Source organism: Haliaeetus leucocephalus, unplaced genomic scaffold, assembly GCF_000737465.1.
Source record: "Haliaeetus leucocephalus isolate CR32 unplaced genomic scaffold, Haliaeetus_leucocephalus-4.0 Scaffold566, whole genome shotgun sequence".
NCBI lineage: Eukaryota > Metazoa > Chordata > Aves > Accipitriformes > Accipitridae > Haliaeetus > Haliaeetus leucocephalus.
In genome coordinates, this window is record NW_010973002.1 from 547,671 (window position 1) to 560,601 (window position 12,931).

At 40.0% G+C, this 12,931-nt stretch overlaps 1 protein-coding gene across 1 annotated transcript in view; it reads left to right on the plus strand.

Moving 5' to 3' along the window:
- JAZF1 (JAZF zinc finger 1) overlaps nucleotides 1-12,931 on the plus strand; it is a 103,027-nt gene that overhangs the window by 321 nt on the left and 89,775 nt on the right. The window contains exons 2-4 of the mRNA XM_010577649.1: nucleotides 6,007-6,040; nucleotides 7,060-7,209; nucleotides 12,012-12,084. Of these exons, the coding sequence (XP_010575951.1) occupies nucleotides 6,007-6,040; nucleotides 7,060-7,209; nucleotides 12,012-12,084 (257 nt within the window). The remainder of the gene's footprint in view (nucleotides 1-6,006; nucleotides 6,041-7,059; nucleotides 7,210-12,011; nucleotides 12,085-12,931) is intronic.

Here is a 12,931-nt window from a genome sequence, read left to right on the forward strand (position 1 = left end):
CTGAATGTCTCGTTTGTCTTTTATCTTCTGCTAAGGACTGGTACGAGGCGTTTCTTTGCCCTTGTGTCTCCCCGTGAAGGAGTGGCCGACGCTGCCCGCTGTGGGAAGGGTGTTTCCCCTCCCTGGCTGGTGGGGTTAAGAGTTAAAAGCGACGTTCTCTCTGTGCGTTACAGTTCTCCCCTCCCGCGGATGACACACTGGGGTGAGTCAGCGTGTGGAAATCTGGGCTAGGCTTAATGATGAGGAAAATGTCATCTGGCCATGCCGAAAACTTGGAAGTTTTCTTACCAAGAAAACTGGCACAGCCTTCCCCGGGAGAGAAAATGTCTCCTCTTATCCCTTCGCAAGCCTCAGTTCGTGAGTGGTTGGGTGAGGGTAAAACCTCGGTTTTATCAGGTTTTATCGGTGTTGTATCAGTTCAGACCGTTGCAAATGACAGGATTCCGTTTCGATCAAGCTGTGAGACTTCACCTCTTCCCTGCTCTGCAAACTCTTGTCCTGTAGGAGCTGGACTGAGGTAGCCACACGTCATTCAGTGGATGGCACGAAACCACTTGCCACACTTGGCTTCCAACAGCTGGAGATACTGGAACTGAAGTGGTAACTTTAGTGCGTGGAATAATCTATTTCACTTTACTAGTTCTCAAGAGAAGATAATTTGAAATTCTCTTTCAAGAACAGATATCAAAGGTACAGAAGTGCAGAGGATCTGCTCCACTGTTAGTACTTAAGGGCAAACAAAATAGTCCTGTTGCTCAAGGATGATGGCTAACAGCACTTTAAAAATTTCTTCCATACCGTCCTTGTTAACCCAATGATTGAGTGTTAGACTTTTGAAAGGTGCAGATTTGGATAACTATTTTTATTTAGGTTTATTGTCAATTTGTTTGCAGAGAAGTAGATTTTTCATCTCACAATGTTAGGTTCACATTTGTGCACTGTTTTCAGTGATGATGTCTTCCTCTTAGAGAGAGGGACGCCCCACCCCACTCCCTGCAAGAAATGTACTGATATATGATATGTGTATGTGTGTGTTTCTTGTTCCCTGCGGGGTGGGCTTGTTGCTGGATGTTTCATGTGTAGCACTGGTGACAAAAGTGGAGTTGCTCACAGTCTTGGATAAGGCGTATTGGTAGTGAAATTATTTCCAGTGAGATAAAATAATAAAATTGTGAATGACACAGTATGTCCAAATGAATTTTGGAAAAGACATTTCAGGAAAGAAAGGTTATCTGAGCATCTGGCATTCTTACACAGTCCTTGCTCCATCAGCTGCTGGGTCCACCGGGCATGGTTGCTATCTTCTGGAGGGAGGTTCTCTTGAGTAACACTAAGTAATGATGCCATTTCCTTCTTCCTCACAAGTAATTGCTTAGTTTTGTGCACTCCCTGTTCCTGTCAGCAGGAAGTGAAGATTAGGAATCCAGTCTGTCTCCTACAAGACTGTGCAAAGTAGTAGCTCAGAAGATAAGCTTCTTATAGCAATTTTAGTGACTCACAGGAAAAATATGTATTATTTCCTTCTAATTCAGCCTTCCCTCAAAATAAACCAAAAAATCCCACAACCACTGTTTGCGGAAGAGTGAAGACACAGTAAATAACTTGCAGTAAAAAAAGTTTTCCTTTTTGATTCCCGGTAAAGATGAAGAAGTTTAACTTATGAAATACTAGCTGTGCTGCCTATAGTGGTTCGTTTTAGTGTTTCCAGCCAAAATTAGAAGTGGCCTGTTTTCAATGGCACTTGAAAATTTAGTGCTATGTTGATAGTCTGAAATGGAGATCTTCTGACATTGCAAATGAAATATGTGCCACTGCAGTTAAGTTGTGGTTTAGCTGGCCATGGAGTTGGGATATAATCATATTATTTTAACTCCTGGAGATCATTACTACTTTGGGAAATAAAACCCTCAAGCATCAGAACTGTCAAGATATATATTTTGAACTTTTATTTAAAGTAATACTAGGTTTTATTTATTTTGGAATGTTTAGCCAGGTTTTCATTATTAAAACTAGATGAGAACAAGGATTTGAGTATTTGAGTAATAATAATAAAAAAGCAAAACAGAAACCTATAAATTTTCAATTTTTTTTAATAGGAAAACTAGCTGTTTTGAAATAACTGCTTGCTTTATGCAAAACTGTTTATTCTAAAACATGGATTTAAGCATGTACTCACCTCACATGCTTGATTTGAAAAAGCACAGACTTGTGGTTTATGTAAAGATTGCTCTTCTACTACTAGTTATGAAGTTTTGCCCAAAAAAGGCCAAACCTCCCAATAGATTTGCCCAGGCCAGCCCTGGGTTCTCATAGAAACCCACTAAACTCAACCCTCAATCAATCCATTGCCAACTCCAAAAATTATTTCCTCGTAATTTTGGCAAAATGCAAGATGAATGCTCCTCATTTTTCTTTTTTGTCGGTTTCCAGATGTAATGGGTAATGATGAGTATGACCTTAAAGAGTGGAGAAATGTGTGAATTTTGGAAACGGGGTTTTGACTGAACACCTAGAAAATCTGCATGCAGGACTGGGTCTGCATTGGAAAGCACCCTCCAGCCCTTTTCCTACTTTCTCTCCAGCCTGTCAGCGCAGGGAATGAAAAACACTTTCCCCGATGGGCATCCTCATACCAGCTTGCCTCCGGGGGTGGGGAGGGTCACAGCTATGCAGGCAGAGTGTTTTTATTGGCCTCGTCTGTCATCTGGGGTGGTGATACAACTACGTGAACAAGAGAAGTCCTTTTTATGTGTTCTTGTTGTGTCCCTGTTAGAGGGCTCTGCCAGTGTAGCTGTGTCGTTACCACTTGTGCAGAGGGCACCAAGTGTAGTTGGGGCTTACAAAAGTGATTAAAAAGACCATCATGCTGGTGTGTGTCTTTGGGGGCAGTGCTGCATGCCATGAAGGTGGTTTTATCATTGTTTCAGTATAGAATAATATCCCTAAATTTTGGACTTTTAATTAATTTTGGGGACCTTCCCCAATTCGGGTGAATTAAAGGTGAGTGCCTTTCCACAGTATATGAGTTTTTAAAACTCTCAGACAAAAGAAACATCATAGTGTGGTAAGGAATAAAAATAGTCATTTAATTACTGAAATGGGATCATTGTAGAGATTACTAATAATATATGTTATATCCTGTGTGCTTGACTGTTAAGTGCAAATGGACCTTTTATTTTAACACTCTCCAGTGGCACCTCATGAGATTATTTGACTTGAATTAAATGTTGGGAAATTCTGTGAAAATGGCATTCTAATTTTTCTCTATTTCAAGCTTCATTAAGTATATCTGCACTTAAAAGTTGCAAGAAGTTAACATTTCAAATGCTTAAAAATTTAATACATCTCACAATTTAAAAAGTAAAATAAAATAGCAGCAGACATTTTTTTTCCCCTGCTTCTCTAAGGGACCTTTCCAGCACTCTGCTGATCTCCTGTTGATTTGATTAATGAATATTTTACCTATTAAAAGTAACTGTTAATTATTGCATTTGGTTGCAACAATAATTGTATGTTTCAAATAAAAACTAATTAACATAATAAGTGTAAAAGCATCATGGCACATGAAGTGTGCTTGCAGTTCGCTACATCTGAAAGATCATGACATGCCTTTTTGACATTTGTAGCTCTGCAGCTAGTTACCAGCAATTACGTTCTGTTTGAATAGAAATGAAGTATCTGATTTACAGCATTTCTTTTTATATTCTGAGACATGAGCTACCGAGAATATTATGAGAATGTCTGCAATCACAGTGCACAGTAATATTCTCTTAATGAATTACGGTTGTACCCTCCTACACAGCTCCCTGCTTTGTAGTTGCTGCTGGAGTTTTGGTTGGGTTTTTGGAGGAGGGAGTGCGTGGAAGATAGCTTAAAAACTGGTTGATCAGGTGCCATCCCTTCTGCCAGAGGCAACTGCAGGCGGTAAGGTGGTAGCCTGTTGTTTAGCTGTGCCGGAGAGCTGAGGAGGCCCACGTGGACTGGGCTCTATCTCTATTCAGCACTGCATCTAATGGAACCAGGAAAGGCCACAGTTTGAATTTCTCTGTTAAGAAAGGATGCTAGATGTAGAGGATGCTCCCTGCCGGAGCGAGGGAGTTTGGGAAAGCAACAGGAATGCAGGACGGTACACAGAGACGTTGCACACCTTGTAAGGATGGGAAGGGAGCTGTGATGTTGTTCCTCACATGCTGCATGTGACCTTCAAGCTTCCCACTAAGAACACTTACAGGATATTGATGCTTTTTCTTTTTCTTCTAATCTTTTAAATAAAGAATTTCACAAATTCTGCACTTGGTTTACAGTACTATAAATAGATATAAAGCAAGAAAGCAACTCTTAGGCAACTGCAGGCAAGTCCTGGTCAACCAGATTGCCCCACTGAGGAACGAAGGAACAGATCAGTTGCTTGGATCTGTCCACTACCTCAGTTTTCCTAGCACGTTTGATATTGTCCAACCTTGGTTAATGCAAATTATTTTGGGGACGGAGGTATGGAAAGTTCTTGTAATTTCTGGCAAGGGAAAACTCTTCTTAAGGCAGTAGATTGTCTGTAATAAGGGCCACAAGAGTAGCAAAGTAATATATTTTCAAATAAACAGATGAAGACATGACTAAGTTGATCAAGTGTTTGGGTTTAGAACTTCCGTCCTGTTCTTATTTGTGTGTTGTGTTATTTATATATAATATATGGGACTGGAAAGTTATGCACACTCTCATTTTTCACTTTAATTGCCTATTTAAAGACAGCATGGCAGATCCAAAGGTTGCTTTCAGCAACTGAGGAGCACTGTGATCACTTACTAGTGTGAAATAATTAACTTAATTGCAGAAATTGGAACATTTTAAAGATTCAGGATCCATGATTGGACTCAATGCATTCTTTCTCTTTTCTGTTTTCCATATCTGAAATATCTTTTTATTACATGTGGTTATATCACAATTATATTTTTTTTAATGGAAGATACTTTTCATATGATTTGCAAATCCTTGTGTTTATGTTTACTTTGCTATTTGGTTTTTAAATTAAAAATTGAAAATGTCAAATGATCTACTCAGTTGTGTTGCTGAGCTACCATTTTAACCTGAAATCCTTTTAGTAATTATGCATTAAATTAGTACATGTAAAGCTGTAACATGAACCCTATTTGGCTAGGCAATGGGAGGCAAGGGATGGCCATTACTTCTAACAGTTCACAGTCTGAATTAAATAGTGGCAGGTTGCAAGGATGAAACAGGATTGCTTAGTAATAGCATTATATGTAAAAAAATAAAATTCTAATCTTCTGTTTGCTTGTATAAAAAAATGCTCTAGTCTTATGTTTGCTGTAAGACCAAAGCACAGATTTGTTTCTGTGTAGCATATCTGAAATACTGTATATTACCTTATCACCTGGCAAGATACCATTTTCTCGTACAACAAAGCTCCGAGCTCTTGTGTCTCACAGAATTTGTGTTATAAAATGGAGTTTCACATGTGCTAATCTGCAGCAGTGAATGGATGGTGTTGGTTGTGGTGTTCTTGGAGGTTTTGTGCTTTAATTTTCAGCAGGCTGTTTTTTAACTTCTGTGACCACCTTTTTTATATGGTCCCTCTTGCAGTGATGTCCTCTGACTGGTTCTGCAGTCATAACACCCAGCGAAGGTAAAATGCTAGAGTGGTGTCCCTGGGATCTGGGTGCATTTCCTATGAAGAAGCAGTTATTATAAAGTCCCATTTTCTTCAGGAACTTCCATGAAGACTGCCTCGCTTCCTTGTGAGGGGCACCTATGTGAAGAGGCTACTGTGTGCTAAACCAGGGTGTTAAGTCAGCAGATGCTGCTTTCAGTGCCTTCCAGCTGCCTACGTGTGCATTCTCAATATATACTTGTTGGCTTTTTTTGCTGAGGCAGCCTTCATTCAAATAAACCTTCTGTTTGATAATTCTTTTTGCTAACTTCTTGCGTACATGTGTAATATGTAATTTGCAGTTGTTAAGATTAACGCTAGCTTTTTTGTGCTTGCAGGCTTTAGGAGAAGTCCACAGTAGTTTAAACTTTGGTATGTGACCTATGATGCTTTACCTTGGCTTTGGACTCCGTTATCCTTCTGCGGTAATGCAGCAATTACAATCAATCAGTTGCTGAGTGGAAAGTACGCAGGCCTTGTTTGAGCAGCAGCAGAGTGCCAGTAGAGCAGTCAGCCTGACAGAGCTGTCTCCCAGCGGGCCAAAACGACTGCAGTTTCATGACCTTCTTGTAATATTTATGTGGCCTGTGTCTTTTAGGGTTTTTTTTCACAGCTTCATGCACTTACGAGCAATTTGACAGGGGAAATAAACCGTTTGCAGCTAACTGAGAAATTTTTGCAACTCCAGGATAGACCAAACAGGCAGGATTTTGTACTAAAAAAATATCCTGGAGCCTCTAGTGATCACTGAAACTGTGAAAGTTGAAATAAATAGTGTTTTCTTGTTTGTACTTGCCTGAATGTAGCTTTCTTAGTAATCTAATTAGAGTTTAATCTGGAAATGTGGAAGCGTTTGGTATCTAATGTATTTCACAGTTTGATAAACCCATCTCTGTGGCATTTAACACCTTGATCTTGGAAAGAACTTAAACTCGTGTGTAAATATTAAAGGTGTTCTTGAAGTCAGGTAGGTTTAAAACTCTTGCAGAATCATGGTATTTATCATCCAATGTTCCATCTTTGAAGTGTAGAGGGAAAATTTTTTTCTATTAAATATATAATAAGGGGACCATGTTAATATCTGTAAAATCATAGCTGTCTGTGATCTTATTCTTTGAATTCATGAGAAGACCTGAATAACACTGCATTTGGAATTGAAACTGTGAATTTCATAATGGCTTCCTTGTAATGGAGGTTTTGGATGGGGAACAGTTTCCAGTAACATTGAATTTATCTGTTTCTGGCCTTTTGAGCTACATCCACATAAGAACAATTGTGGACTTTTGAGGAAGCCAACAGAAATGTTTGCCTTGGCATCATTAGTGACGAGAGCTAGTTTCAAGGGAAGTGTAGGTTTTAATTAACTAGCTGAGCTGACTTATATCAGCCAGTTTCAAGGCCAAGTGAAATACAAGACAGGCACTCTGTGAACCTGGTGGTGGGCGAGCGGAACGTGTGTACGGATGTTCTGACAAAGCCAGTTGTGAGTCTGGGAGACCTCTGCGTGGGCAGTTCACCTCAGCGTGATCCTGCACAAAAAGGTGAGGTTGTTATAAACATCTCCGAGTCACTTGGGAGATAGATCATACTGTAAGTCCTTGGTCCTTGTAAATATGAGTTTTAGTGCTTTTAAAATCCTTTGGAGGGCCGTTATTTTCTTAACATTTAGAGGCATTTTGTTACTTTTTTTGAGATTAAACAGCAATAACACCCTTGGGTTGGAAAGGGGAGTTTTGTCTTTTTGCTTTTGTTGCAACTATTCGGCTTAAGTAATGGCATGGCTGATACAAGACATGTTTTTCAAACCTAAGTCTTTTTAAGTTATGGACACCCCCCCACCTGTCATGGCTTGGTTCAGTAGTCAGTGATTCATTTTGTTAGAACATGCTCCATAGAAAATGCCTGGCTTCATCTGAGCAGTTCAAAGATGGCGCAGTGCAATTTATGGTCTTAGCCTTAATTACACACTCGTAGTACGTGTCTGGTTGCCCAGTATGAAACAGGTTGTGGATGTGAGAAATTGGAGGTGTCTCATCCTATAGGTGATCAGTGGAGTAACTCTCTCTCATGGATGTTAGCACCCACACTTCAGTCTTCTAATACTGAGGTGGTGGGACCCATAACAAAATCCTGGGGTAGTTCATATGAAATGAAAATTTCATTTTAATAACTTTTATTAAAGAAAAAGAGAAAAAAACAGGGTTTCCAAAATTTAACACCATAGTAAAATAAGATAACATCATTAAAAAAAACCTACGGCATTACAGAAAGTACATAGTGCTTTTCTTCTTCCTGCTGTGGAATGAAATCAGTGGAACATAATGCTTATGAGAAGAGACAAGTAATGAAGGCAGCCAACGTACAGCGGGTGGCAATTTGTTCTACCAGATTTAAAGCGTTACAGCAAAACTGATGAAGTGGCAAGTCTCCGATAGCCCATGTTAATTCAAGAAACAAGGGTAACTAGTTAAAGTAATGCTAATCAACCATTCCCTTGAAATTCTGTTATTGGTTTTGTGTGTGTACTGTGAGGATATTTTTCTTATAAGAAAGGGAGCTTGGACCAGTCCCAGGTTGTACCGCTTAAATACTTTTCAAGAAACAGATTTGTCATCTGTGAATGTTTAATGCATTATAGGTGTCTGTTTGGAAACTATTTAGGCTACTTTTGGCTGACTTTGACCAGCCTATGCATGTTTGAAGAAACATTGACTAAACATTTAACATTATACAGGGCCATTTTGTGAGATTGACAACAGATTTTTGCCTCCCCTGCTCCTCATCCCTGAGTCAGATAGTTGAGAGTGTTGGCTGATACATAATGTCCTGGTCAGTGGAGTAACACATGTTTGGAGACTGTGGCTTTCAGCAGCGTGAATGGTGTTATAAAATGGTGCTAGTGTCTGTATGAATGTCCTTAGGTGTGAGAGAAGCAGAGCACTGGTATTCCAGGCTTGAATGTTCAGCATCAAGGAATACTGCTACTTAATCTCACTGTAGCTGTGTTTGCTGTCTTAAAAAAAAAAAAAGCTAATTATTGTCTTTTTTTTTTTTTTTTTTTTAAGCAAGCCTGGGATGGTTGTGGTCTTTTTGTAGTTGTTAACAATAATATATATTCACCCTGTGCTCAAAAGTGTACTAATTAACATCAAGAAAATAAGTCGAGACTGGCTAAATTGGAAGTAAGATACAATTGGAGGGGGGGGGGCAGGGACGGACATGGAGTCAGAGGCTGCAGGGGAGAGGCAATACAGAGAAAGAGTTCTATGTATGTCCAGTCCTGTGATACAGGAGTGAGCAAGTGGTTATAGATATCTCCATGTGATTTTTGACTTGTTTGTAGGTTAGGACATTTTGAGGGGGGAGGAGTGGGCAGCGTGACAGCGAGGGCAGGAGAGAATGATGGGAGGCAGGACAGTAGCAAGAACTGGGGTTAGGAAGGGGCAGGAGAGAGGAAGGCACTGGCTGAGGTTGGGCAGAGGATGAGGAAGGGGGAATGAAGGTGGGAAGGAATGGATCGGTGGCATTTTAAGACAGTGAGAAAAAAGCTGGCAGTGGTGAGTGAACTGTATGTGTGCCCTGGATAGCAAGGCTGTGCAGGTCTTAGGTGGGTGCAGCAGGGCTGCCGGTGTGGCTTTCGTGCCCTTCCACCTAGGGAAGGGCTGTGCCGGAGCCACATGGCTGCTGGCACCCGTGGCACAGCTGGCCTGGTCTCTGCCCTTTTCTGCTCTTCTCTGAAGGCCATGCGGTGGCCCCAGCGCAAGTTTCTGTGCTTTCTTTTTCTCTTCTGTTGTTACAGCTGGGGAAGAGAAATAATATCCAACAGTGTTATGTATGGTTCCTGCTACAGTGCAGAAGTGAATGCAACGTTCTCGTGACTGGCAACTCAGCAGCTGGTTGCAAGAGGAATAAAAATGTGTCAAGCATTTTGAGTGCTAAATTCATACAAGATTTTCTTGACCACCTCCTGGATTATTTTTTGGTGGAATTGGGTTATACAACACAATAGACTTGAAATACATGTGAAGTCTGATACGTGGAGGGGGAAGGGATAGATACACTGAATAGGGACTGTGAGCAGTGCATTCCTCGTGTGTCAGGCAGCACGTACTGAGAGATGGTACTCCGCTCTGTGCAGGTGCCAGCAGGCAAATTTCTATGTGCTTTGATAACACGGTCCTGCAAAAGTTAGGGGGCTTTTGTTTTTTGTCTTCGCATTTTCATCTTCAGCTGGTGTTATGGTGAGCTGCTGGCGAGCAACAGAAGGGTGGTGGACTCTTCATTAGAGCTTTCCCTTGTCCTCTCCCACAGATACATGCAGCACTCTGAGGTAAACCAGCCCCAATTTTGTCTCCTTCAGTCACAGAAACCATTGTTTGTAGGTGGAGGTTAATCCCATTTAAGAACTGGATTAGTAAAGATGTAGTCATTTAACCACAGATGCCTAAATTTGGGTTGAAGCAGTTCTCAAATAGTCCTGGCTGGGATTAATGCTCTGCAAACATTATGGATCAAGACAGTTTCATGGCATGGCAGGCCATGCACCACCGAGGTGTAAATCTGACAGAGCTCACCATGACAGCAGTTGTATGCTTGGCCTGCTAAATAAGTGTGGGTTTTGTAGAAACACAGGCAAGTGAAAGATCTGTATGTGTTGCATGAACCTAACTTCCTCAGAGAAATGAATTATAAAGATAACATGAAAGACAGCTGATGTGTTGCTGTCTTTGGTTAGCACAGTGTGCTGGTACTTACTGAATTTCCGCTGGCACCAGCAAGATCTGCTCCTTTTAAGGGTAACAGGCTTGGGATTGCTGGTCGGATTGGCACTTGTGCTTTTATCCCTCTTCTCTGAACTTCCTTAAAGGTGTTTTTCTCTTTAGGGTCATATTGATAAAAGCATGTTAGCAAATCCTGGAGCCTGAGCTTTGCAGGAGCAAATGTAGGAAGAAAAATTAGGATCAGTTTGAGCTTTGGGGAGAATGGACAGGGGATTCCCTGCTCACTGAATAAAGATATTATCTGCTTTGGGCAGTGGTGTGACAAATGCACCTACCTCAAACAGAGTCCCCATTCAGTTCAGTTAAAAAATCTTCCTTAAGGTAGAGCAGCAGAGACAGATTTCAAAATAATTTTATCATGTTTTAAAAACAAAACCCACAAAAACCACCAGAAGCAACTGATCAGGTCAAACAAATGTGGCTATCAAGATAATAAGCTTTTAAAAATTAAGAATGCTTAAAGTTGTAGGACAAAGCAAGAACAATCCAAAATACAGTTTTTGCTTGGGGTTCCTTTTTCCCCTGCCCCCCCTCCCCCGAAGACAAAGTAGATGCTTCTCAGAAATAAAAGATGGATGGCAGCAGTGCTATGGGGAGCCATTTAGTAAAAGCAGTTTATATTCTTTATAGTTAAAATGCAGAAGTTGCACCCAGAATTGCTTTTAAAGTAATGCATAAAATATGTTGTTAATGACTATGTAGTAATCTGCACAGGCATGATGCGCATTTTCCATTGGGAACTCCTGAAAGACTGTTTATGCTCAGCTCCTAAAGGTGCACTTCTACAATGTAGGGCAAGGCTGTATTTGAAACCTCAATATAATCCTATTTTTTATATAAGAAAACTACATAAACTATGGGCATACTCCCTTGGTTTTGGTTTCAGAAAATTAAACCAAGACTACTTCTTTGTTAGATGAAAGCAAAACTTAACTGAAAAGGACAATGAAAACAGTGATTGAAAACATATTCTGTCATTTGAGTGAGAAAGTTAGCACTTGAGGGAATTGGATTGTGTTTGCTTCAGGGCTTTTGGTGGGCAGTGCTGCTTGGCAAGCATTTGCTTCAAGTGCATTTTTGTATGACCTCTGATTGAGAGCTTCAGAAAATAAGCTGTAGAGAAGGGAGAAAGCAAAACTCAAGAGATGCAGAAGAAAAGTATCAAGTCCCAGCTGAAGAGATCTAATCGCTATTGAAACATCCCAAAATGTGTCAACCATATTTAGAAATAGCTACATTAAAAAAGAAGAAAGCTCGAATCTTTTAACACTATAAATCATGGAAAGCAGTGAAAACTAATATTTATGAGGGGGATTGTGAAAGCTTGTGTGACAGTTGGAAATTACATCACTGTTGATGTTTCAAATTCTTGTGTAAAGTAATGCAATACTGTGTTTATGAATGAATGAACGAATGATTGTGCTGTGCTAAGTATACTCTATGTGGCTAAACTGGGTTGAGCTATTTTGTATCTCTTGTCTTCACTTATGTTACTTTGGAGTATACAATCCCATATGTTTCAGTGTAGATACTCAATTCAGTGTATGTATTTTTTATTCCAGATACAGACCCACGTGTATTAGAGAAACAAGAACTTCAACAGCCAACCTATGTTGCTCTAAGTTACATTAACAGGTAAGTGTGGTTATTTTTCAGGTATAACTGATCTTTGTTTGCACAATATATGTATATATGCATATGCCAAAATGGTATGCTTATGTATGCACTCTGTTTTGTTTCATGTTATATGATGCTATGCTAACACCTGTTTTGGAAAGACAGTTGAATTAAAATTTAATTAAACTTTTTATCACTTTTATATAGGGCACAAGCAGCCCTTCATCTGCACTGCGCAAATGCCTACAGGACAAGGTTTTAGCCTTTTATGTTTAAGCTAAATCTTGTGCAAAAGAAGATAATTTGTCTTTGCTTACTCTTCTGCTTTCTTGTACTCTGCACAAGTGAGTGGAGAAAGAAATTTTTTTTTTTTGTCAATCAAAAGTGAAATTTAACTGATAATAGCTCAATATGTAAGAGAACTTTTTACTGTGCTTCAGAAGTTTTTCAACCACAGTGTACATCTTTAAAAATCTTGCTTACCAGCCCTATATAACACCAAATTTGAAAAATTTAAGAAATTAAACCAATTTTTAAAGCATTTATCTAAATAACAGAGCCTTGGCTTTTCATTTATTGACTGATGGCAGAACTGAAACCTCCAGAATATTCCAGCATGGAGGAATGGAAGGGCTGCTTGTGTCTCAGGCTGTGTTACGGTAAAGAGCAGCCTGAGAGCTGCTCCTTATCTTCCCTCTCACCTAAGCACATCTCAGAATTAAATGAAGGTAGCTCAGATTACTTTTCCTCTGGGAGGAAAGTGACCCATGGAGCATGCTGCATGGAAGGGAAAGATGGCAAGATTTTGTGCAGTTGCAGTGGCCCTTTTTCAGTGTGTTTGCCAAGCTGTCTTCTATCCTAAATG